The sequence below is a fragment of the Python bivittatus genome, unplaced genomic scaffold, assembly GCF_059951505.1.
Source record: "Python bivittatus isolate LINGU-HERP-01145 unplaced genomic scaffold, Pbiv_v1 ctg000700_np1212, whole genome shotgun sequence".
Lineage (NCBI taxonomy): Eukaryota > Metazoa > Chordata > Lepidosauria > Squamata > Pythonidae > Python > Python bivittatus.
The window spans coordinates 69,351,108-69,377,434 of NW_028277098.1; the positions used below are offsets into that span (position 1 = coordinate 69,351,108).

At 38.1% G+C, this 26,327-nt stretch overlaps 1 protein-coding gene across 1 annotated transcript; it reads left to right on the plus strand.

Annotated features, from left to right (window-relative positions):
• The first annotated feature begins 2,720 nt into the window (after positions 1-2,720).
• On the plus strand, positions 2,721-9,984 carry OLFML3 (olfactomedin like 3). Its single transcript, XM_007429597.3, has 3 exons — positions 2,721-2,913; positions 3,817-4,102; positions 8,951-9,984. The coding sequence occupies exons 1-3, from the start codon at positions 2,809-2,811 to the stop codon at positions 9,733-9,735; spliced, it is 1,176 nt and encodes a 391-aa protein (XP_007429659.1). The 5' UTR covers positions 2,721-2,808; the 3' UTR covers positions 9,736-9,984.
• The last annotated feature ends 16,343 nt before the right edge of the window (positions 9,985-26,327 follow it).

A 26,327-nucleotide genomic window follows, 5' to 3' on the forward strand; every position in this document is an offset into this window, starting at 1 on the left:
ACCTTTCAAAAACATACCAGAGTCCTGTTTCACATACAAACAGAGGAAAGCAACCTCTCTTACTAATTCCTTTGAATTGAGACATGTTTGAAATGAAGTTTAACTGGAAGTTGCCTAATACTGAGTCAGACTACTGATCCACCTAGTCTGGTATTTTCAGCACTGATTGCATTCCCTTGTCACAGTAAGCCATGATTTAACTGTAGTTGATGGAATAAGCCACTACTAGCTGGGTCCACATAATGCACTAAGCCAAGACCAAACTAATACGGATTAGGACAGAAGTGAACAACTATAGACCCATTTGTGTCCCCTGAATATCCAAGATTATGCTGCTGAAAGTGTGAATTTAAGTTAAAAAGATTAAAATAAAGGAAGAAATTAGTGTATGATGGCTCTGTGATGCAAAACACGCCTATTTCAAACCTTAAATTTACTTCAAAGATCCCCAGAGTACCCTCAGATTACACCACCAAATCTGGCTGCAAAATTATCCAGCCATTTTTTAAGGCTGCATAATTTTAAGGAAAAGGGTGAAATAAGGGTGGAAATGGATGTATCAAACTTAGTGAAGTGAAAAACACCCATTCCCACCCCTTAACCCCCCCCCCCAAATATCCCCTATCCCTCAAAACGTGTGCTGATATCAGCGATATCATACGCAATCCTCAGGCAGGGAAGCAAGTTCAAGGTGAAGGAGGCTGCTCAATCTGACCTGGGAATGATGTATGGACTTCACAGCTCTGTAATGTTTCTGAGATGGGAGATTTCCGCATACAAAACATGTGCTCTACCACTCTACCACTTAACTATGGCTCCTTTCTCTAGAATAGGTTGAATTTCTATAGATTCAACTCCTAATATAACCCAGGCAGTATCAAAGCAGTCAGCAGTCATTTCAGAATAAAAGCTGCCACTATGTTTTGGACTGTGAATTTTTAGAAACCGTTGTCTACTTAGCTCTGCAGGAAGTCTTGGCATCCATAATAAAGTCTAGCCTCTGGTTTTCAGCCAACTATTTCAACATCTCCTACTCCATTACTCTTTTATTCTGTGAAATCCATACGTGGTGGGCCAGTTTGCATTCTGATCCTCAGGACTTTGAGCTACAGACCTCTCCCAAGATACAGATAAACTATTCCTGATTTATTTTCACCTCTGCTTTAATTTCTGCAGCATTCAATGTAAACAAATCTTAATCCTATTAAAAATGAACAAGTGCAATCATACTGGCACACTCACAAAGAAATATTTAAAATTTGCTATCTCACTCACTAGCATCGACTACTTGATACCATACACCATATACTTAGTGTCTGATTCCCCTGTAATTCATATGCATACCTTATTTATGAAGTGTGTGCTCATGTATAAATTGTGTTTTTTGCTTACAAATAATACTAGAGATCAATTCACTGCACTTGCTACTCAGATGTATTGTTTATGGAAATACCAAGATTTATACTCATATGGGCACCCTTTTAAAATGGTGCTATGTACATTTATTTTTACTTGGGAACTGGATTCTAAGCACAACATTTGTCAGCTGAACGTGGCACTCCTTTAGCAACAGAGGATGCTGAGTTCCAGATAAAGTACCCTAACAAAATAAGTACAAAAGTTAATAGGACAATCTGGCCCTAGTGCTCTGTGCCTCCGTGGCCATTTCTCCATTGACTGCCAGAAAGAACTTAGGCTTCCTGGTAGCCAAATGCTTCTTTTCCTCTTTTTTTCTGCTAGCAATACTGACCTCTGGATAGCTATTCCATGAGCTCGATATACCTACTGATAACCTCTGCCACTTCCCACCTTGGCACTCCTTGCCCTCACCTGAGGGCAGATGTAAGAGCAGGATTGCAGTGGGGGAGGTCTGTGCTGGATGCTTTCATCTAAGACCTTTTTAGATGAAAGAAATTCCAGGATCACCTTGCAAATAGGGCTGCAAATTCTAGGTCTAACTAGGCTGGTGTTGAAAAAAAGACTATTCTAGATCCAAAGTTCACTTATTAAGATCACTTTGGGAACTACTCAGGATAACTAAATTTTGAAGTAAAAATATAATCATGAAAAAAAGAGAAAGAACCCAAGTAAATAGTAATTCAAGCAGATATGAAGCAAGTTCACATATTTAAGCCACAGTGTGATTGGTTTTAGCTTAGAATATTGCATGAATTCAACCTCTGTAATAAGTTTGTTGCTTAGTGAAATGTACAAACCTAGTCAGTTATAATTTGTTCAATAAATGATGGTTAAGCTAGACATGGTTCATATAATATGTGCACTTCATATTTGCAAATGAAGCATGTATATAAACACACAATAAAAAGCAGGAGAGTCTGCCAATACAAATTATAGATAGGTAGAACCTTTAGGAAACACAAAGACACTTGAAATATTTCTAGAAGGCTTAGATGACATTAGAAAGTGATTCACATTAATCTCCCAGGACAAAAATATTGCTCTGCAGAAGGCTTTCTGCATTACTTTTATACTTGTAAATTTATTGACAATGTAGTCTCCAAGTAACAGTATGCAAGTACAGTATTGTTTCCCATTCTACTCACTTCTGAATTCCAGTGGTTGTATGATTCTGGTAATAAAGGAGTTAAGACTCAACGCTGGCTTCTTTGTGGAATGGGCCAGCCTCTCTTCTACAACAAGACATCTGGATTTAATAAAATCTAGCAAATGAGAGTGTGCTCTCTCTCCCTCCTTTTACAGAGAAACTGTCAAAACATTCCAATGGTGTGAGGTAGAATCTGGTACAGAAATCGCTGGCTGGCAAAGCACAAGACAACCAGCACAATCATGGCTCCCCAACATATCTTGCTTCTGCTGGTTATCCTGGCCAGTGCTGTCGATGGGCAACAGCAGTTAATGGAATACATGGAGAGGAGGCTGGCTGGCTTAGAGGTGAGAGCATGAGAACTGACACATTCATCTTTGAACTTGGTAGGCACATGGCATTAGGACTGCAGTTGTGTAGATTTCTTGCGGAATGATTTGAAACCATCCTCTCCCAAGTGGGAACTCACTACAGGCTCAATTGAGATGCAATGCTAAATTGTCCTACATTTTGAGACAAGGTAGAGTGCCATTCATGATTGTAGGTGTTGGTGTGGCAGCACGGATGAAAGTGAAAATTTAAGGCTGCTTAGTTTTTTATTTGTAATGAGAAATATGCAAGGTATTTTGAAAGCAAACGTTTCCCCCCCCCCCCCAGATTTTAAAGTCTTGTTTCATATTTTAAAATGCTACATCTACTTGGAAGACCAGAAGCCTCTTATTTCAAAGCATAATGGGTCTGACAGCAATTCACCCATAAATTCATGAAAGCTCTACCGAATAACCCTGAAGGATTGCAGCTATTGTGAGTGTTAGCAGCTGGATACATGCTGCTGACTGGGAGACAGGATTATAAAATAAGGAGTCCTAAAGTCTAGATTACAATTTGGTACCTTTTCAAGCAAAACTAAATTGTAGAAAAGCTTAACAATGAAAATGCAGGCACATAGCGATGCCTGAAAATCCAGAAGGTAGATGAAAACATCTCAGAATTACTTGATATTTTAACACGACAGGATTTAAGTCCATGACTTTCAGTATTTAGTCTATAATAACGACGACTCTGTAATATGTCAAAACAGATATAACCTGATTTTTACAGGGTGAACACTGTCTCAGTTTGAGTTCATTTTTTATCCTGTGGATTATGAGTTTTTTCAATTTCTTCTGCAATTATCTAGATGTAGCATGTTTGCTAAAGAGTTTCCTCTGCATTGCCCTTAAAGCTTCTAATTCCCTTTGTACCATTAGGAACGCATCTCCCAGTGGCATGATCAGAGCAGCCGTTATTCCACCGAACTGAGAGATTTCAAGAATAAGGTGGTATCCATGTTGGAGACAGTAGAAAAAGATAAGGAAATACTCCGTGCAGAGGTGGAAAATACTGCAGTACGGGTGGACCGACTGGAGCGAGAGGTGGACTATCTTGAGACCCAAAATCCTGCCCCACCCTGTGTGGAAGTAGATGATAAGCTCATGGAGAATCAGGCTTCTACTGCCAAGAAGCGTAAGAATGAGAAATATGACAAACTGACAGGTAAGCGGAATTCCCCAGATCATGTGCTCACACAAGAAGCCAATCCCAATGATCCTCTTACGTATCTTTCAATATGTTCCCCATGTGTTACCATCAGCTATTAAGATATATTTGGCTGTGTTCACATGTTGTGCAAAGCTATAATGTGGGTTGTTTGGTTTGGATTCGCATGCTGTGTGAATCCAGCCACTCTGGTTTATGGCTTAGAGTGATATGTGAATTCAGCCAATTGTGTTTTATTCACTAAACCATAGCTCAGAAAGCCACATCTTAGTGATAGATGTCAACCTAACCAATGAATATATTAATATCAAGATAGGCATTTGCAAAAGATTATAGCCTTGGGGTTAGATGTACAGTTGAACTCTGACTATTTCATATCTTACAGTTTAAATTTCTGTGAGAGGGAAGAAGGTCTTCAGAATTCTGAAAATAACAAACCTCCATTAAAAAAGAGATTATGTTGTAGTGGAGAGCTGGTAGCTTTATGTGGGTCATTCTTAAAGAAATCAAGACAGATTAGCAGCCTGAAACGAAATAATAATAAATACAGTGAAAAATTTAAATAGCCTTTAAATTTTTTTAACAATGAACATGCAAAGCTCACAGAATGATATGGCTGGTGTAAGGCAGAAGCTGTAATTTATTACTTCCTGTCCAATGGGAGTTGTTGCACTTTTCATTCACTTAGCAGAACAACCGAAGTGGATGGACAATTTGGAAGAGGGAAGTGGGGAAAATATTTTACTCTCAGTGCTAAAATAACGTGTTATACATACAACAGAAAGGATATTTACATTTTTTATAACAAAAGAAATTTGACCTTGGAAATTTGACTTCCCAAATTACTGATGTCTTGATTAAATGCCATTAAACTGGGGTCAACAATTAGCAACCAAATAGATAGATTTTCTCCAGCCTGATCTTCCAGTGGTGCACTCATCACCACTGTAATCCAGTCTATCCACCTTGCTGCTGGTTATCCTCTTTTTCTCTTTCCTTCCACCTTTCCCAGAATTACAGACTTAAGGAAGTAGATCTTTGCATAATGTGTCCAAAATACAATTATCTGAGCCTGGTCATTTGTGCCTCAAGGGAGAACCTTTGGATTAATTTGTTCTGTGATCCATTTGTTTGTTTTCTTGGCTATTCACAGTATTGTTCTTTAATGCCAAAGTTCAAAAGCATCAATATTCTCTCCATCCTGCTTGTTCAAAGTCCAACTTTAGCTTCCATAGAGTGTCACAGCGAAAACCGTTGTCTGCACAATTCTGCTCTTTGTGGTATCTGAATATATTTTCCAAGGCCCTCATTGCTACTCTACCAAGTGCTGGTCTGAGATGTATTTTTTGACTGCTGGTTCTTTTATTGTTGATAGTAGATCCTAAAAGCCAGACACAATCCACCATTTCAACATTTATTTATTCATAACAGATATAAACAATTAATTGGCGATCTAGTACTCAAATTTATTGCAGTCTTCCAGGCAGGAACTGTAATCATCCTGATCCAAATATCTTCATTATCAATTGTAAGGCTGATTGCTGTACCTCTTGTCATTAGTTTGGCCTTCTTTGTATTTAATCTTAGTCTCCTTTTTTCCTTGTGCTCCTTACCTTTCATCACTAAAGCTTCCAGAGCATTTGCATTTTCAGCTATCAGAGTAGTGTCATCAGCATAGCAAGGTTATTGATTTTTTTTCCTCCAATTTTAAAATCATGCTCATCTTCTTCCAATCAAGCCTCTGTCAGTATATATTCAGCATGTAGGTTGAATAAATAAGAAGGCAGTATACAACCTTGTCTCACTGGAGCTAGTCTGTTTCACATGATCCTTTCAGACTGCAACTTCCTGAACTTTCCGCAGCCAAAGTCAGTGGGGAAGCCAGCATGAAGTTGCAAGTCCCAGGCCTGCAGATAGGTAAGTGGCTGCTGCTGGGTGGGGGAGGGAGCAACGGGCTGCACGGGGGTGCGGGAAAGGGTCAGGTAGGGTGTGTGAGAGGCATGGCACAGCATGGAGAGGGTGTGCGAGGGGGTTCGTGAGAGGTGCCGCGTGGATGATGGAGGGGGTGTAGGGGTGCGAGAGGGTGCATGAGGGTGTGAGGGAGGTACAGGGAGGGTTGGGGAGGGTTTGTGAGGGTGCATGAGCGTGTGTGTGAGAGACACCACATGGCTTGGGGAGAGTCACAAGTGTGCAAGGGGGTGCACAAGAGGCACTGCATGGGTTGGGGAGGGTATGTGAGAGGCACCGCACCAATTGGGGAGGGTGTGCAGAGGTGCTCTGTGGGTTGGGGAGAATGTATGAGGGTGTGCAGGTGTGTGTGAGTGGGGAAGACTTACCCCAGCAACTTGCAACCTTTCCTGCCAGCTTCCCCAGTGACTTTCTGAGGAAGCCTGCAGGGAAGGTTGTAAATGGTGATCACATGATTTTGGGGCGCATGGCAACCAGTCATAAGTGTGAATGGGTTGCCAAACACCCAGATCGCGATCATATGACTGTGGAGATTCTGGGACAGCTGAAACTCTGAGGACTGGCCATAATCACCATTTGTTCACCACTGTCATAACTTCGAACAATTGCTGAATGAATTATCATAAGTCCAGGGCTTTGCATAAGGACAATGAGATATTTTGGGATTCCCATTTTCCTAAGCATATTCCACAGCTTGACATGGTCAACACAATCAAAGGCCTTTCCATCAACAATGAAGCACAATTTGACTTTTTTTATATTTACTTTAGTTTGCTCAATTATTCAGTGTCCATCAGGAGTAATGTCTCTTGTTTCCTTGGCCTTTTCTAAAGCCAGAACATCTGCAAGCTCCTTTTCCACGTAGGACTCTAATCTGTATTGGATGATCCTAAGCATTATTTTGCTAGTATATGAAATTAAGAATATTGTATGACAGTTTGCACACTCTGTTGAATTTCCTTTCTTTAGTATTGGTATATAGACTGACCACTTCCGATTTGTTTACCACTGTATCATTCTCCAGATTTGCTAGCATAGTTTGGTTAGAACCTTTACTGATTCTTCTTCTGCTGCTTGCCATATTTGTGTAGATACTCCATCAATTCCTTTAGCCTTCTGACTTAGTAATGACTAGGAATGCTGATCATCATCTTGTACTAGAGGTTCTTATAAATAGGGAATATCTTTTAAGGTGTCTCCAGCAACAAGCAACATATCTTGCTTGCATGTTCTTTTGATTTCAGACTAAATTTGACTATATAACTTGTTAGTCCTCTTTTTCTACATCAGTGCTTGGAGCATAAACTTAGATAATCATCATATTGAAGGGTTGTCTGCAACATCTAATTGACAGTATTCAGTCATTGATTGCATTGTACCCAAGTATTGTCTTTGTGATATTCTTCATAACTATGAAAGCAACACCATTCCTTCTTTGTGTGTGCTTATGTGTGTCCTCAATTTATTGATGCCTAAGTTGTCAATTTGTAGTAGTTTCATTTCATTTCATTTCATTTTTCACTGTGTTGAACTCTCCCATGTTCATGCTTCTTATGTTCCATGTTCTCACTGAAATTCTGTTGTGGCAGCTTTGGATTTCTTTTACTGCATGACAACATCAGTAGCTAGACATCTTGAAGGCTTAATTTAGCTTTGTCATTAACACCATTACTACTCCAAAAGTTCCTCAGAAGTTCCTCAATAGCATGTTGAGTTAATTATCATTAATCATTTTGTGTTTTCTATCCATGTGATTTTCTTGGTAAAATACAGTTTACCATTGCCTTCTCCCATGCAATATGAAATGATGCTTTTGCCATTGTCACTAAAGTGCTCTTCCCCCTCGAGGGTCTTCCTGTATCATTGCTGCCCAACATATGCTTTAATTGGAAAGATGGGATGACCTTCAACCTTGGGTGACCCCACTGGAGATATACACTCCTAGCATCATTTGCTCATCCCTCTCCGCCATCGTGAGGAGGCAGCATAGCAGGACCTGAAGGGTGGTGACGGTGGTATTGAGGCCTGGCTGAGTTTAAAATTCTGCATTTAAAAAACTACAGGTAGTCCCCGGTTTAAGAATGCCTGGTTTATGGATGACCCATAGTTAAGAATAGAGCCTATTGTAGCAAACTTCGAGTTAAATACACAATGATTGAACTTAAATACACAATAGTTCAAGTTCATTACACAATACTACTATAATACTGTTCCGGTTACATACAAATTCAACTTAAGGACAGACCTTGGGAATGGAACTCATTCTTAAACTGAGGACTACCTGTAGTATAAACTAGGTGTGGCATTTTAGTTTTACCCAATAACTGCTTCAAAATTTATTCCTGGTAAGCTTGATATTGATCTCTCCTGGCTTTGATTTCTTTGATGTAATTGATACAACGTGAGATTTTGGGAACTGTAGTCCAACAGTTTTCAAGGGTGCTATTTTGGAAAAAAACTGCTATACTACAATGTGGAGATTAGCTTGCAAAGCAAATATATACAAAGACTATATATTTGCAAAGCAAATATCAAAAGGAAAATTGAATGGGTCAAAAGGCGAGGGAAGACTGAGAAAGTCAAGTTGGAGTGAGTTGATAAGATCTCCAAAAGAGCTAATGGGATAACTCATGGAGCCCTGAATGGTGCTAAATATTATTTATTTATTTATGTATTTATTTATGTATTTATTTATTTTATATTTCAAAATAAGCATTTTCTGAGAATCTCAGAAATCTGTAAAATTTAAGCTACCTGTTTCTAAACATGGCATATATTCTGGAACTTTTTATGTGCTTACATGGCTTGATATTATGCTTCAGTACGGATATGAGATAGCAGAGCATATATTAAGCATTCTATAACTATTCTTTATAGATTGCAGTGATACCATATCCCAAGTCAAAGCCATGAAGATATTAAAGAGGTTTGGCAGCACTGCTGGACTCTGGACCAAAGACCCTCTCAGTAATTCAGAGAAGATCTATGTATTTGATGGCACTAGCAATGACACTGTCTATGTTTTTCCCAGAATGAGAGAATTCACCCTCTTTTCCGCTACCCGAAAGGCTGCACGCATCAAGTTGCCCTACCCATGGGTTGGCACTGGACATTTGGTATATGGAGGGTATCTTTATTATATTCGGCGACATGGCACATTTCAGGTCATCAAGTTTAGCTTGACCAACAAAACGATTGTTGATAGTTCTGTCTTCCCAGCTGAGGAGCAGATCCCCGTCTTTGGTCTTGCATCCTACAACTACATTGATTTGGGGGCCGATGAGGAGGGCATCTGGGCTATTTACGCCACACAAGAAAATGAGAGAAATATAGCACTGGCCAAACTAGACCCTACATCTCTAGACATTGAGCAAATGTGGGACACACCATGCCCTCGGGAGAATGCAGAGAGTGCTTTTGTTATCTGTGGAGCTCTCTATGTAGTATACAATACCCGGTTGCCCAGCCGGTCCCGTATTCAATGCACCTTTGATGTCAGTGGCTCAATGGCATCTGAGGATGCTGCCCAAGTCTATTTCCCAAAGCGATATGGTTCTCACTCCAGTATGAAGTACAACCCCAAAGAGAGGCAGATCTACGCTTGGGATGATGGCTACCAGATCATTTACCGTATGGAAATGAAGAAGAAGAGTGAAGTCTGAAAGAGGCCTTTGTCTCCGGCATAAGAAAATCTGAAACATGTCTCAGTGCCACAGGTTATGACTCAGATGCCAACACATGCCAAGTGGCGCATAGCATAGGAAGGCAACAGCCATAATGAGGACTGATGTAGACTGAACTTTTAAAAGGAATGACTTTCTGATATATTAAATGCTTTTTAAACTGATGTTGTCAGCATTTTTATTGGTACCTGTCCATTTTCATTTGCTTTTCAACTTAGATTTTTTAAAAATAAATGTTATGATGGAAAAACATGTGTTCCATTCAAAAGTATGAGGAAAAGTTTTATGTAACTGACTCTAGTTCCCAAGCAATGCAACATCCCTACATTTCCATGTTCTTCAATAGCTTTAAATCCAGACTGGGATCCTTCACCCAGGACTGCTCTAGACCTCTCCTCTTTCAGAAAGCAGTTCAGGAGGGATTGCGAAATATTTGGCTGTCATTTCAGACTCTAAGACTCCAGGAGTTTGCAGTGGCTATGGAAAAAAAAAACTGGTTATTTTAATGGTTAATTTAATAAGACTTCACCTCAGGTGCTGTACTAAAATTGGACAGTGCAATTGGAAAGTGCAAGGGTGGGGTGTTTAGAGATGAATGGTTATGCTGTATCCTATTCCTTCTGCCCCATTGTGATGCCTTTAAATGCTGAATGAGTTTAGACCAGTGTGAAAACTAGTGTAAATTTATTCTTTTTCCCATTGCTTACAATCTGATTTAAGTACTTCAATATATCAGAGTGATTCATTACTGGAATATTTGAAGTTAGGCTTAATATTACTAGCTTTCATTTGCTAGTCTAGACTTCTTGGCATGTCTCACATCACAGCTATTATCTGAGAAAAGGTGAATTTTCCCATAATCAGTTTTCTTCTTGCTTCAGCTTTCATATCTAGCTATTTCTTGTGTTGAACATCAAGGAGAATTTAATGCATTTTGAGTCATTTGCGTCTGGGATCTCTAGCTGATAATTTTTGGTATTGGAGATTTTATTTAGGCAAGGCTGATTTGTGTGTGTGTGTGTAAGGAGGGTTGATTGGTATTTATTATGTGCAAATTATTGAGAAATTATCAATGAATTAATATTTATGTATAGGGTATATTTGTTCATGTGGATAAACAAGAAAAGTATGAGGCCACATGACACAGAAAAGCAGACACTGATTGACTGATATGCATATATCAGCTCAGAGCTTGATACTGGAAAGAAAGAAATAGGTTGTAGAGAGAGTTCACAGCAGGACTAAACCCTTGGAAATAAATAAGCAATAGCTGTTTGGCGGTAAACATTTATAACGATACACACACACACACACGCGCGCGCGCGAACTCAAAATCCATCAACTGGAACTAAGGATTTGAATAGTGGCTTAGTAGGACAAATATACACCTCAAATTATCTCTCTCTTTAAAAAAAACAAAATCACACTTTGGAGGTATTTCATTATCAGGATTGATTTCTCCCCTCTTTCATACAAAATCTACTCCTGTCTGCCAGGTTTCAGAAGAGAGGCAGAGAAAGATGTATTGCTATTACTTTATTGCTATTACTGCAATTTAAGAATGTTTCCCAACCTATTTACTGTAGAAAGTTTTGATTGATTTATGATTTGAAACTTATATAATGCTTCCCATTAAAAATCTCCCAATAGTTTATTATAATAATAGTACCTACATTTGTGAAGAACTGAAACTGACATTTTGAAAAAAGTTTCTTATGTTTTTGTTAAAAGTACATAAGGTGTGGCAGTGAGATTACAATCCAGATTGGAAACCTAGCAGAATATGTGAATAGGTCAAAAGCAGAAAAAGAGGGACAAACCACCCCTTGGAATATGCAAGACATTATCTGGGGTATCCAAAGAAGCAGGGAACTAACGTCGTAATTTCTAGCCAACCTTTGGAAGATTCATTTTCTTGAATTCACAGCATTTTTTCCTGCTAATTTAGTATGTAATAATAAAATCTAAAAATATGCATTGTTCATATACATAGATTGGTTTGTGTGTTGTTTACACCAAGCCTTTCAAAGTATACATAAGTTTTCTTGTAATCTTTATATTACATTGTATTCTCCTTTGCTCCCTTGATACTGTTTTGGTCTTAGAATCTTCCCCTCTCCCAGCCTTTCCTGGGTTAGGAAGGATTTTTGAGCAATGCTTGCTCTCTTCTGCCAAGTTCTGGCTGTCATACCTTCATTGTCTGCGAGATGCAAACTCAGCTGGGAAAGAATCTTCTGCCAGTTTGACTACTTTTGTTTTCCTAATAGATTGGTCTGTCAGGGATGAACAGGGAACTACAAACGGTGCTAGGTAGGCACAGGCTGTGTTTCACTACTTCCTGTACCATTTTTTGTATGCCATCATCCCACATATGAAATGTTGGAAAAAGAGCTGCCTTTCCATGATCGGGACTGAATGGTAGGTACGTACATACAGGGATGCTGATCTGAAATTGGGGAAGAGATTGGGGTCTCATTAGCACATGCACAAAATCCAAAGATAAAGTGCGGCATGGAGGATAGAGGCAGGTTTGCAAGAGAGAAGAATGGATTCAATTTAACCAAGAAAAAAAAAAATTATGGACTTTAGACAAAAGCTCTAGCAAGACTTTTTAAAAGGCTTTTTTGGCTGGCTGCCCCATTCCTTTCTCCAAATTTAATGTGATTCCAATACAGACTGGAAATTCATAGGAGAGAAATTTATATAATATAACAGCTGGGGGCTAGTTCAGTGCCAAGGTATTTCCAACAAATGTGGGGAAAAGAGAGAAGCTTGCTGATGTGCTCCAGACCCTGGACTGCCTTGGAAAACTGTTGTGGGTCTGAATTCCAGGACAAAACTTCCTGAGTTTGCAAGGGAATAAGTGGTTCTATTTTACCATTTTGAATCTGGGAAATCTAGATCTGATTGCAGTTTCCTAGGTTATGCAACCCAACTAGTGATTGGTAATTTGTAGGCAAACTACTCCCACTGTCCCACTGTCATTTACTATCTCATTTCCTGATACAAGTTCCTATGCTTTTGTTGGCAGAAAAGATTAGGGAGCTGCTTTAGACCAAACGAAATTATCTGATCATCTTAAACCAATATAGTTGGTGTTCAGTATATTACATAAATCTAGGCTTCACTAAAAGATGGTTTGGTTAAGCAAATTATGATTGACAACACAGTAATGTATAGACTAAGTCAGTAATAGGTCACCTCTTGTAATCAAAAAGCATAGTATGATATACTCACAAATCCTGCAGATCATCAACCTTGGCAACTTTAAGATGGGTGGACTTCATCTCCCAGAATTCCCCAGCCAGCAAGGCTGTAGATGGTTTCCAAACATTGCCCAGAGTTCCCCATTGGAGGGAGATGGGCGGCTGAAAAATTTAATAAATAATAATAATAATAATAATAATAATAATAATAATAATAATAATAGAAACCCTTTGGGGGAACTTAACTCTTGGAGTACAGAAAATATTAGAGATAGGCTTTTTGAAAGGGATTCCAATAAAGATGCTAGTGCAGTAGAGTTATCCAAATTTTCATCTTGGTTTCATCATTATAAAAAAATAAAAGCCTCTTCCAGTATCTGGTTAATATTATCAGTCCCCCACTGAGAAAGGCTTTTATATTGCTCCACTTGCAGACGATGCCTTTGGCATATCTTGTAGAGAAAATTTCTAAGTGGCCTGTTGAACAGCGTCTCTGCCCTTGTGGTGTTGATCAAGTGGAGGACATTATTCACTATGTCTTCCATTTATTATGGCCAAATTATCGATGGTAAGTGAATCTAAGGGCTTGGAGCCTGAATGATTGAATTAACTTCTTGCGACAGTTTCCCACTGTTAGTAGACTGGTTGCTACTTCTGCTTTGCTGTCATTTAGACTTAGAAAGAAATATTTAAGTTCTTAATTGTAGTCCTGACTCTATTTTGTTTCAACCTCTTTGGATCCAATATTCTTTATCCTATCCTATCCTATCCTATCCTATCCTATCCTATCCTATCCTATCCTATCCTATCCTATCCTATCCTATCCTATCCTATCCTACCCTACCCTATCCTATCCTATCCTATCCTATCCTATCCTATCCTATCCTATCCTATCCTATCCTATCCTATCCTATCCTATCCTATCCTATTGTTATTTTGTTTTATTGTATTTTATGCTATGCTACATTGTTATGACTTATGGTTACAGCAATAACTTTATTTACTTACTTATTGTGAGAAAGTAGTAAAGAATGTTGAAGCAGGACAGAACAGATTAAAAGTATGATATCCTGTTCAGGTATCACCTACTTCAACTGAGTTTGATATGGAATGCTTTGTAATAAGTATATCTGAGGACAGCTTTTGACTCAGTTTCCTGGGAGAGACCATGGAGAAAGCTAGCCACCTCTTCCACTGACTATAACCTTCTCTGACTGATAATGCTGCTACATGAGGACATCTTTACACAGATGTAAAAACAACAGAGAATTAATTACCCCTGTTCCCATCTCCAAGAGTCAAACAGGGATACATTATGGCTCGCTTATTGTTTAATTTTTCCATTAATGCTATTGTTCTGGTGCTTGCCAAACACAAATTTCACCCCCATGACTCACTGGCTCACTTCTATCTTTCTCTATGCAGATGATGCTTCCACTTTATCCATATCCCAAATTGGCCTCCATAGATGTTTAGGAGCAGGAGCATCCTTCTGTGCTTGGGAAAACCTAGAAATTAACTATGCTAAAAGAAAGGTCCTAGTTTTCACTAAAAAGCTTTCTTATAATTGGCAAATCAGTGAAAAAGCTATTGAGCAAGTCAAGGACTTAAACATCTAGGTATTCATTTTCTACCATCTACCTCCTGGAGTCATCAAATAAGTGAGCTCTTATCAAGAGCACAAAAAGCCTCCAACAAGATTAGATTTGCAAGCCACAAAGGCAATAACTGTGCCTACAGCAATCAAATTATTCAAAGCCAAGGTCTTAAGTTTGCTGCTATATGGTGTTCAACTCTAAACATATAAGGACACTTTTACTTTGGAAATAATTCAGTCTAACTTTTTGAAGGCCATTCTTCATATCCTTCAATCAACCATGAATGCTCTTTTTTAGTTGGAACTTGGCCATGTCTCCCTTAAGGCCTGCCTAAAACTTGCTGTCTTAAATTCTGTCTAAAACAAACATCCTGGAGGAAGTCCTTGGTCCAGCTTACAGTCTTGAATAGTTATACTTCATCCTTGAAAAAAGCAATCAATTTGAATTTCTCTTACTATGGGTTATCTCCCCTACTATATGCTCAGTGGGTCCTGATAAAGCTCTGGCAGAGCTTAAGTGGAATTTTGGATCTTGATGTTAATATATCATATAATTTATCATATCCTTCATGTTCTCTGCAGAAGGGCATTCACTTTGGCATGAGGCCCTGTCCTCAGTTGTCACTACAGGTAGACATCCCAAGATTCCTTGTCAGAACTGTCTCTGCATGTGCATTGACAACAGGTCAAGTCTGTATTATGTGTGTCGCTAGACTGCCTTTTATATCACACTTGACGCTGTGATCTTACTGAACCACTTATTAACAATCTTTCCCACCTATCACAATCAATGATTATAGATCAGCTGCTGCAAGACTATTGCACTGTAATTACATCTAAAAAGATTGTGAAATTCTTAACTGTAGCTATGGTCATTAGAAACTGGTGGGTTTGCTCTACAGCTAACTAAACCCTGGTTCTTTTCTTTCCATCTTTCACTTCCTCAACTGTTAACTGCCTTGTTCTAGCTCTTCCCACCAATCTGTGTACAGAACTTCAAAATCTTTTGTAAAGCTTTATGGTTTGCCAAGTTTAACTTACTTATTATGTTGACGTTTCTTCTGCTCTAAATACTGTTGCTTGTGTGTTTTTTTATTTCTTTTAATTACCGTAAACTTCATTTTTTTCCTCCTGCAGTTTATGGCTATTTACAAAAATAAATAAGCAAAGAAGAAAGCAGATTCTGACCAAATCTAGAAAAAAACCTTCTTAACAATAAGGGAAATTCACCATGGAACCTTTTACCTAGAGAAGTGGTAGGCTCCTGTTTATTGATGTGTTCAAGAAGAGACTTAGACAGCCATTTGTCAGAGATGCTGTAAACTGGATTTCTGTATGAAGCAGGAAGTTAGACTTAATGGCCCCTTCCAACTCTTTGCTTTTATGATCTCATAAAAACATTGATCATTATTCAGTGTTTATACATACATTGATATAGGAGTGAAGAGTGCAGTTCTTATGGGATTAGATTCCATCAAAGTTCTTGTGGTTGCCTTTTTGTTATCACTGGAGTAAAAGATTATGCATTGACAGTAATCATGTTTCCTCTGCATCTTCAGGAAATGTGTGTAAGAACTTGGATCTTTTGGGGCCATAAAGTATGTCCTCTTATTTTCTTCTGATCTGTTCTCACTTTTACTGTATCTTTCTTTGTTTTAAGTCTTAGCTACAGATGCCAGCTGAATAACATTTTGCCTCTTCATCTTCATATCCTTCTAGCCCCTCTAGAAGCTCAAAGCTATGTCTTTTTTATAAAGCTAATAGATGAAATATTGCTACAAATCTAAATTTTAAACAGTAGGCTGAAATCTTCTCTGAGCTACTTAAATAATTTCATAAAGTTGGCAGAACATACTTGTAACATTATCAGGATCTTGTACTGACTTTTTTTTTTATTACTTCCCTGGATTATTGTAGTTTTGATCCAACACCAGGGTTGCTGCCCATCATCCTGTCTCATTAATTATAGGTCAAAATGTTAAGAAACGATAGTGATAGATACAGCTTTTTCTGCGTCCTCAGAATCTGCTGCCTGAGGCAATTGTCTTCCCTTAGCTCATAGTTGGTTCCATAAGTGGAATAAAGACATTCTGATTTGCCTATGTTTGAGCATTTCCACAATAGCACTTTATAACGTCATCTAGCTCTTGCTGGTGATGCGTCACTAATGAAGACAGGCTTTATATTGCCCCAGCAATGTGTGGGTGACAGTTTAGGTCACTAGTGTGGAAATATTCTATATGGCTCTGGGGGGAAAAGAATGATATTCCTATCTCTAACCTCAAACCTGTTAACTGGTGATCTCAGCATTATCTTCATATAAATAGTTCATTTTCTTTTCAGGTTGGGATCTAGACTTATTACTTTGCAACTTAATCAGGCCTTATTAAAGCTGCTGCAAAGTTTGATTCTTTCAAATGAATTTTTAAACAAGTTGCTAGCTTGGAAAATATTGTTGTTCATGGGCTTATTCTGTTCAACAATGAGCCAGTAGCTAATGTAGCAGATCATAATGCTTTTATAACTAATTCAGGAAAAAAGGGAACTTAGCATTTTTTAATGTCTTCTCCATCAGTGTGCAGTCTTTCATTAGCTCTGTGTACTCCATTGTTATTTTTCAGCATACAATGACTTGTCTTTAAGATTTTTGTGACCCATTATGGAAATAATTGGTCTAAGGCAGGCACCCTAAAACTCCAAAGGGGAAGTGCCAGGAAATTACTAATAGAAAATGCAGGCATATGTACCTTGCACTAGGCTTTGCAATGCTAAAAAAAATATTACGTGAAGAAAAAGGGAGAAGGGAAGGAAGGAAGGAAGGAAGGAAGGAAGGAAGGAAGGAAGGAAGGAAGGAAGGAAGGAAGGAAGGAAGGAAGGAAGGAAGGAAAGAAGGAAGGAAGGAAGGAAGGAAGGAAGGAAGGAAGGAAGGAAGGAAGGAAGGAAGAAAATGAGAAGTGAAAAACATAGATTCCCCAAACTTAGATCATGTCAGATTTTAATCTATCCTTTTTCCTTTCTCTTTTAATAGAACTCCAGCTTCAGGAGAGGGTAACATAATATAACTGTTATAATTTGTTGGAATGTCAAGGCACAAAACCAGATTAGGATGGCTGTAGAATCACCCCTGTGCATCCAGGTGACCCCAGAATATGCTCAGGAGTTCTTCCAATCTTCTAAGGCCATTTTCAGCATGAGCATACATGACTGTTGCTCATGTGGCAAGTGGTGCTGCTACTGTTGCTGAATAGAACACAGGATCCAAATTTAATGGCAACTCCAGAGGGAAGATTTTGGAACTAAGCCAAGAACCCTGGTTTTGGTGATAAATGTTAAATTAGAACAAGTGCAAAGAATATCAAGACGAAAACAGAAAGGAGCTTGAGCCATTAAACTTCAAAGTAAAGGTTAGGGAGAATATAAATGTACTCTACAAAAGGATCAGAGTGCTGTTCCATAAGATTTATTTAGGTTACAAAAATGGCAAGCGTAATAACTATAAATACAAATTAGAATATAGGCTAGTTTCTTACCATTATTAGAAATGTAAACTTTTGGTATAGTCTTTCGAGAAGAAAATTCCCCAATCCAGTGCCATCTAGGTATCACAAACCATGGTTCTCATACATTGAGGAACTGTAGTCCAACTTAGTTGGAAAATGGCAGGTTGCCTTGCAACAGTTATGAAATAATGGACTTCAGGGCCAGAATATACATTATGATTGCCAGAGAAACTAGCCTTGACATGACATCTAAAATTACTAATCGCACTATCATGTTCTGTTACATCCTTTCTCACAGCTATTAGAAATACGGAACTTAAGTATAATGTTAATCCATTGGTGATTATTTATCAGCCAACCAACCAACTAATCATTCTAGTTATTATGGCAGGAACAGCATGATTTGTGGAGTGTGTGTGTATGTGTGAATGTATGTGCTGTGTGGGAGCAGATTTTAAGTTGTCACATTTATGAAATCTGGTAGGGATATAGAGATCTAACTTACATAGGAATGTGGCAGCCCACTTCACATGAAAGCCCCCTTCCTGGCACTCCCCAAAATAGGAATTATTCAGAAGAAGTATATGATTTACAAAGAAGATGGAGCTACTACTAGTCCATGCATTTTGATCGTTCTCAATTTTTCCATAGTCTTGCTGACAAAAAATATAGTTCCAAGAAGCATTCATAATGGTGAACCTGTGGTAATTATAAAAGAGGATTATTTTTGTTCTATTACCACATTGCAACTACACTAGTGGTGTATACAGAATTGATAATTAATTTAGATTCGGCTCTAAAGGAACATTTTGGTTGTTAGCACTTTTGCTTTTTAAATGTTTTCCTAGTAGTCTTCAAAACATGAAATGGCTATCCTTCAGCGGTGCAGAGGCAGCATCTCCTGGGGATGGGAGAAAAACAGCTGTGTTGGCAGCAGCTTCAGAAGTAACTTTTACTTAGTAATTTGTTTATATACAAAAGTGGGGTTATTGAAAATTAAAACTGCACAAGGACTTTATGAACACCCTGTATACATGAACAGTCAAGTTAACTGGGCCTGAAGAAACTATCACAGGAAAAAGCCTTTGCTTAGTTGAGTAAAGACAGAAAGGACAATTTAAAATCTGCATCACATTTAAATGAATTAATATATATAAATAAGCAATCATCTCTCCTTTAGTTGTCCTTCCTAATTTCCTGCCCTTTCTGAAAAGAGCTCAAAACTACTTAAAGAAAGAAAAAGTCAGGAATCTATCATATCGGAGGCATAACTGCAAGACTCCTTGAGAAGCCATTTCTTTCTAGAAATCTTGAAGATAACTAGATGGATCCCAACCCCACCATCGAAATGAGTCTTCTCCCTTCCTCAATCCTAAGAAAGAAGTTTTGGTGCCACCCTATTTAACAAGAGGGTTCAGGAACAGGTGCTGATGTACTCATTTGCAAAATTAAAAGGACTTTTTAGGAGTAAAGGTCTACTTATCAGGAAGACTTTCTTTCTAGGTGAGGGTTGGGTAAATCCTGAGAACTCAGGCTTAAAAGCCTTTAATTCCATGCCATTGATGGTGGCAGGATAAGTTTTCTTCTTCTCCCAGCCCAATGACAACTCTGCTGTCTAACACTTTTATATCTTGGATAAGTGCTCTGATCTGTAATACTCTGTACGTTTTGCAAATAATTTGCAAGAGGTCCTTTGGACCCAATGCAAGCACATCTTCCTTTCTTCAGGCTTTCTTGAGAGTCTCAGAAATTATGTTACTGGCTTTAATGGTAACATTGTGCACATTTCTTAAATGCCTGTTCTCAGAGATCCATGGAACACTTAAAAACAAGGCTGCTTTAATGAATAGCAGAGAGGTGCTGTGCACTTCCTTTGATGAGGCCAGAAACATCTCTTCAGAATAATTCTTGTAAAGCTACCAAAACTGGGTTACAACAATCCAGATAACCACTAGATGGCATGAAAGAGTTATTTTTCTGTATCTTTTTGTTGCCATCTACTGACTGTCTGGATTTTTGTAACCCTAATATTTGAAATATGTACAGCCCTACATATCTGTGGACGTTTTTATGCTTTCTTATTGCTCACTGGAGGGAGCTGGAGGGAAAGCACTGGCTAGCTGATGATGTTCCCTACCTGTTTTCTGTATTTTGAGGCTGGCAGTAGTAAAAGTGATTGCAGTTTGGCTTCCGACTGGTAAGTTACTGGGGGACTGGGGAGGGATCTCTACATACTAAATGATTCAGCAGAAAGTAGAACAGATAGTTCAATGTCATCTATGTCCACATCAGTACAGAAGCCAGTGCAGAACATTCCTGCATAATTAAAAGGCTAGATTTGTATCCCCTTGGTTGACCTAGGGATAATTCTTTAAATCTTACCCTACTTCTGTAAACCAAATTGTTATGACAGTTACTAAGTACCTGTGAATTATCTTGAGGTTACATAAGAAATTGGGCTCTTCCGTCTTCCAGTTACTACATGGCCAGAATCATTAAGAAAGAACAGCTTGAATCTTGAATTTTTGTAGTGGCTATGAAGTGCTGAAAGATACAGGATCCTTCATTGGATGTTAAGGTAAACAGTGCATGAAGAATTCACTGCATTCTGTGTATTGATCATAGTTTCATCTCAAGAAGTGCTTCTACTAGAACATATTAACACAAAATAGCTTTGGTATATAGGGCTGTGGGGAAGATCAAAATACTTACTTGGGGGAATATTTTTATTATATGTCCAAATAAAACACCATAAAGGAGTGTACCAACACCTGAGTTTCTTAGAATTCTCCATCAGGTGAAGTGGGACAGGGGAAAAAAAGCAAAGCAAACTCCAAAATTAGGCCAGGTGATTTAACCATAAAGTTTGCAACTGTAGACAATGTATTAGTTACTAACAAAGGTCATTTATGCACACATTTTTCCCCAGCATTTTCCATCTTTTCACATTATCTTAGAGGAACTCCTATCTGTTTCTTTATTATGCTAGTGGTCCAAGATAAGCTGCAGTTTCCTCTGCTGATTCCTGTTTTCTGCCCTTAATTAGGTGAGATGCAGTGAATTGCTCTCAAGGGTGTGGGCTTTGCTTTCCCTTTAAAAGAACTATTTAGCAAAACAAAGAGTTATTGTTTTTGGACAGATTTACCATTTCTAAGCATGTTTCTGTTTTCTCAGACTTATTTTAATTTTTTCTTCATCAGCCAAACAATAATTTTCTATTGTTTTCCCCGATATAACATCTGCCATATTCAACGTTGTGAGAAAGTATATTCTAATGCTGTTCCGTTGGCATGACAACAAGACAGGTACAGTATCAGAAGACATAATGGGGAATATTGCTTTCCTTCCTCTCACTTTTGTTCATTTTAAAACTGGATATAAAGGTGCATCTCCAACTCCTGCCAATGGAGGAAAGGGTTTTGCTAACAGCGAGGCAATTTTTTGTCTCTATTAGAGACTCAAATTAAACTAGGAAAAAGTCCAGTGGAGAATGCTCTTTGCACCTAATGTCAATCCAAAGCAAGGTTCCTAATCTGCACGCAACACACTGATGAGGTGAGGATGTTTCCTGATTCCCTTCTTATCTAGGTAGCAGTTGTCTCTATAGGGGCAGAATTAGGGGGATAACAATTCTCCAGTGGGGATTTAGCAGATGTGACCTACTTACTGGCCCTGACTCTCTCTGGATTCATCCCTGTTCACAGCTGGTGATCTGCATCTGGATTCATTCTTTCTTTGTCATAGCCCCCATTTTTCCTTGGTTCAAAATACACACACCCCAAAGGAAATGTTGGTGTTTACAGCTAATCTGATCTTATCATTTCTTAATTAAATAAGAAATCTTATCTTATCCTGACTATTCTGGATATAGGGTTAACCATGGGGTGTTTGGTAACTCATATAATTAGATCAGGTCAATTTCAGTTTGTGATACTCAAGGATATGGGCAGGCTGCTTGAAGTGGTATGCTCCATTTCACATATTCAGCTTTGACTCTTAGCCAGGAATTTTTTGCAGATGCCTTAGTTAACATTGTAAATACCTTGAAGAGAAGGTGGCAATAATTCTTAAGAAGGTTGACCTAGACTACAAAGAGATGGACAATTATAGGCCACTCCTTAATCTACTATGACTGGTTAAACTGATTGAGGGAGCAGTGGCTGCAATCTGTTCTGAGAAAACAGATGATTTTTGCCCATTTCCTTCAAGAAGGGCTATAGAGTTGAAACTGCCTTGGTCAATCTGATGGATGATCTTTGGGGATTGACAGAGAGACTATGATTCTGTTGGTTCTTCTTGATCTCTCAGGGGTTTTTGGAGCCATCAATGATGGTATTCTTCTGGGTTGGATCTGGAAATAGGAAGCATGGTTCTGCAGTGGTTCTGTTCCTATCTCTCAGATAGATTTCATACTTCATCTTACTTGTTAACTCAATTGCTTATCAGTTGTAAAGCAGTTTCTTCTATGCATTGGGGGTTTGTTAAGTTTGTGTACATGCTCAAATTGTCTTTGATGAATATCTTATATAGGAACTAAGTAACCTTGTAGTGTTTGGTCTTGGTTTGTTTGAGTGCAAGAGACCAGTGACTCACTGTAACCCATTAGCTTTGAAATAATAAAGTGATCATTGATCCTCTCCAGTTGTTGGTGTTCCTTTGGTGAATTTTCCACCACATCCTCAGGACTCTGTTCTGTTTCCAAAATTTCCAGGATCTACATGAAATCACTGAGGGAAATCATCAGAAGATTTAATGCTGAGTACAATCAGTTCAGAAAGGCCACCCAGATCTATCCTTCTGTGACAATTTCAGGAAACGGTGAGGGCTCCATGTAGTCAGTATTGTAGTGAGTAATGAGCTTAATGAAAAGATAATAAACTGAAACTGAATCAGCAGTGTCCGCTTGGGGGTGGTCAGCATGAGAAAAGTAGCATTGCAGCATTACAGTATAACTCCTGCTTCTTTTCAACATGCATTGTAATATCCTACACATGTTGAAAAGAGGCAGAACTTGTAACATGATACTGTGGAGATTGTGACCAATGTCATGACCCTTCTTTCATCATTCTGATGCTGCAGACATTACTAAACTAAATCCAAACAGGATGGAGCTGCTCATTGTGAAGGGCCACAATTTAATAGAAGTGGAAGTTCTGCCTATTGTGAGTGGGGTTTCAGTTTCCTAGAAAGGGCAAGTATGCAGTTTGGGGTGCTTCTGGACCCAGATAATTCTAGTTTCCCACATTGGGAGAAAAGCCAGGAGGGCCTTTTATCAGCCTCAGTTAATGGACCAATGCATCGCTTTCTGGAAAATAGTGACCCTGAAACTTTGATGTATCTGTGGATAACCTCCAGGCTTGACTATAAGCTGCCTTTGTGTCTAGGCTAGAAACTTCAGCTGATATGAACTCAGCAGCTATTATTCTGAGGAAGTATGCAAAGTGCTGGTCATTACTACAGGTAATATAGGCTAGCCTCGGGAATAAAATCACCAACCAAACAGAAGAAGCCACTGTTGTATTATTGGTAATAAAACTACATGGATGTATCCATGAAGTCACCAGCAATTGAATTTCTAACTTTATATAGTAACTAAGTAGGTCCACAATCCATCCACAGATATTCCCTACAGATACAACTGATGGATTTCTGGCTAAATTATATTGATATAATAGGTTTTCTAAATGATTGCTAATATTTTAATAAATAAAACAGAAAATAATCCATGAAATGAACTCTTTTGTTATCTTTATTTATTTCTCCTTACAATCACCACTGTTCTGTACACACTTCTGCCAACAATGGATAAGCGTTTTAAAGTTGTCATGAAAGAACTCTATACTGGTCTCTTCAATCATGTCCTGATAGTCTGTTCCACCTTTTCATTTGAGTCAGCAGATGTCCACAAGGTTTTCCTTCAATTTTGGGAGAAGGTGGAAATTGCATGGCACCAACTCGGGACTGCATGGCAAATGGGGTAAGATGGTGAGATCCAACTTCACAATTGTCTCTTGAGGTGTGATGGCCAGCATTTTCATGCTGCAGCAAAATTCCCTTTGTTTGCTTCCAAATTATGCTTAATTCTTGTTTCAAAGTTTTAAGTGTTGCAATGTAACATTTTGAATTGATAGCAGTGCCAGTTTTAAGGAAATATATGTGAATAACACCATCTGCATCCCCAAAATCTGTAACCATGCCTTTTCCTGCCAAAGCCTCGGTTTTGAATTTATTTTTTCTTCAGGTGAAGCTTTGTGATGATATTCCATGGACTGATGATTCATTTCTGGGTCATAATGATGAGCCCATGTTTTGTTGGCTGTCACAATGCTGTGAAGAAATTCCTCACCTTCATTTTCATAGCATAGCAACAGCTGCTGGCAAATTTCATCTCTTGAAGCTTTCTTCTCTGCTGTCAGCATGCAAGGAATTCATCTTGCACAAATCTTCCAATACTGGAGAACATCAATAATGTGACCCACACATTCCTGTGAAATGCCAAGCTTGAAAGCAATTTCCCTTTGAGTGATCTGCTGATTGTCCTTAATCAGGCTGATTTACATCAACCTTTCTCATGTGAAACTCATTAGTTGTTGTCACATTAGTCCACTTTATTTAGGATCACACAAACCAGCTCTTCCCCATTCAACATCTTTACATTTTTGGCACAGTGACACACAGTATTCATGTTAACACAATCATCAACATAAACATCCTGCATTTGGTGGTGAATTTCAATTGGAAGGACTCCTTTGGCAGTCAAAAATTAAATCATGATTTAATCAATCTTAGGGCAAAATATAAACGCATTTATAACTGCCGTTAAGAAGATTGGAAGCCACTTCTTTATATTTTCTTCTGTTTTCTTTGTTTTCTTATTTTCTTATCTATTCACTGTTTTTCTTTATTTTCTTTATTTCTTCTCTAAAATTTGTATTATTTTTATCTTGTAAAAAAATTCTTTAATAAAAATTATATATATATATATATGTGTGTGTGTGTGTGTGTGTGTGTGTGTATGTATATAAATTAAATCATGGTACTTTGCTTAAAGAGAACTGAGGATACCCACTGTAGGTTTGTATTTCACAAAAAATAACAACCATTTTTTACACCAATTGAAGTGAAAGAACAGGTGCTAAAAACATGTTAGAGCTCCTAGAACATCAATACTGCCATCTGTTGGTGACATATAAAATTTGAGCTATTTTCATTCAACTCTCATATATTAAATATAAAGCGTGAATAGTTCTATTCTGGCCTATATACTGATTTGAGATAAAATAAGAATTAATAAACCATTTGATTGAGGCCGATGCATCAGTGTTAATTGTTCCATTAGCTATCTGTATTTGATAACATCAAAGATCTGAATATGAGCACCAGCAGTATAAGCAAAATATCAAAGATTACTTAAAAGCAAGGTGCTCTATTGTTAGCTTCTTCACCCATAGGTGGGCATGGATAGATGTGCTATTTTATGTGTTAATGGTTGTCATTAGAACTACTTAAACAAAGAGTAGGAAGAATACTCAGCAGGAGGGAGGAATTTTCACTGGCAGAGAATGGGAAACAAACCTGCACAAGACAAGAGTTTTGAATAAGGCTGATTTTTAAAATGGGTCTCCTCCTTCCCAGAATATTTGCACCTACACGTTTTTTCATACCTCATTTTGATATAAGTTTTTTTAAATTTTTTACAATGGCATACATCCCACTGCCACCAAGAAATTTATTTCAGTAAATATCAATGCCTCCAAGTTGCAGTTGAATAGATTTTATTAACTGATATTCTTTTCTGGAAAATGTTCTCTTCTGTTGCTCAGCCTAGCACAGCTAATTTATCACAGGAAGGAGCTTTTATCTGCAACAGCACTAGAAATGAAATATTATCCTGCAAGAGTCCTGGCAATGCAGATTAGAATACATCTGTATTAGTGAGAAAAGTATAATTTATTTAGTTGGGATCCAAACCAATATGAACATGCTAAACTTGGCAATACTCTGTGTGCATATGATTGGACACTGATTTGTTAAGACTCATTGCAATTGCCAACAAAGAGGCAAGCTGTGGCTACAATTTACAAAATTGTAAAAAAATACAAAAAAAGTTTTGAAATGATGGTGTAAACTAAGCATGAGGTTACTTTAACTGCATCTGAAATCAATCTATGACAAAACTCCACTAGTCTTCATACCTGGGTGTTTATTGCAAGCATGTGATAATTTTCCAGATTTCCTTCTAGATTAAAGATGCATAACTATGTGATG

Excerpts from the sequence above, each read along its gene's own strand:
- OLFML3 (XM_007429597.3), top strand. The coding sequence starts at position 2,809 with ATGGCTCCCCAACATATCTTGCTTCTGCTGGTTATCCTGGCCAGTGCT. Across the intron at positions 2,914-3,816 it reads GGAGGCTGGCTGGCTTAGAG|GAACGCATCTCCCAGTGGCA; the intron begins GTGAGAGCATGA and ends TTGTACCATTAG. Across the intron at positions 4,103-8,950 it reads GAAATATGACAAACTGACAG|ATTGCAGTGATACCATATCC; the intron begins GTAAGCGGAATT and ends TATTCTTTATAG.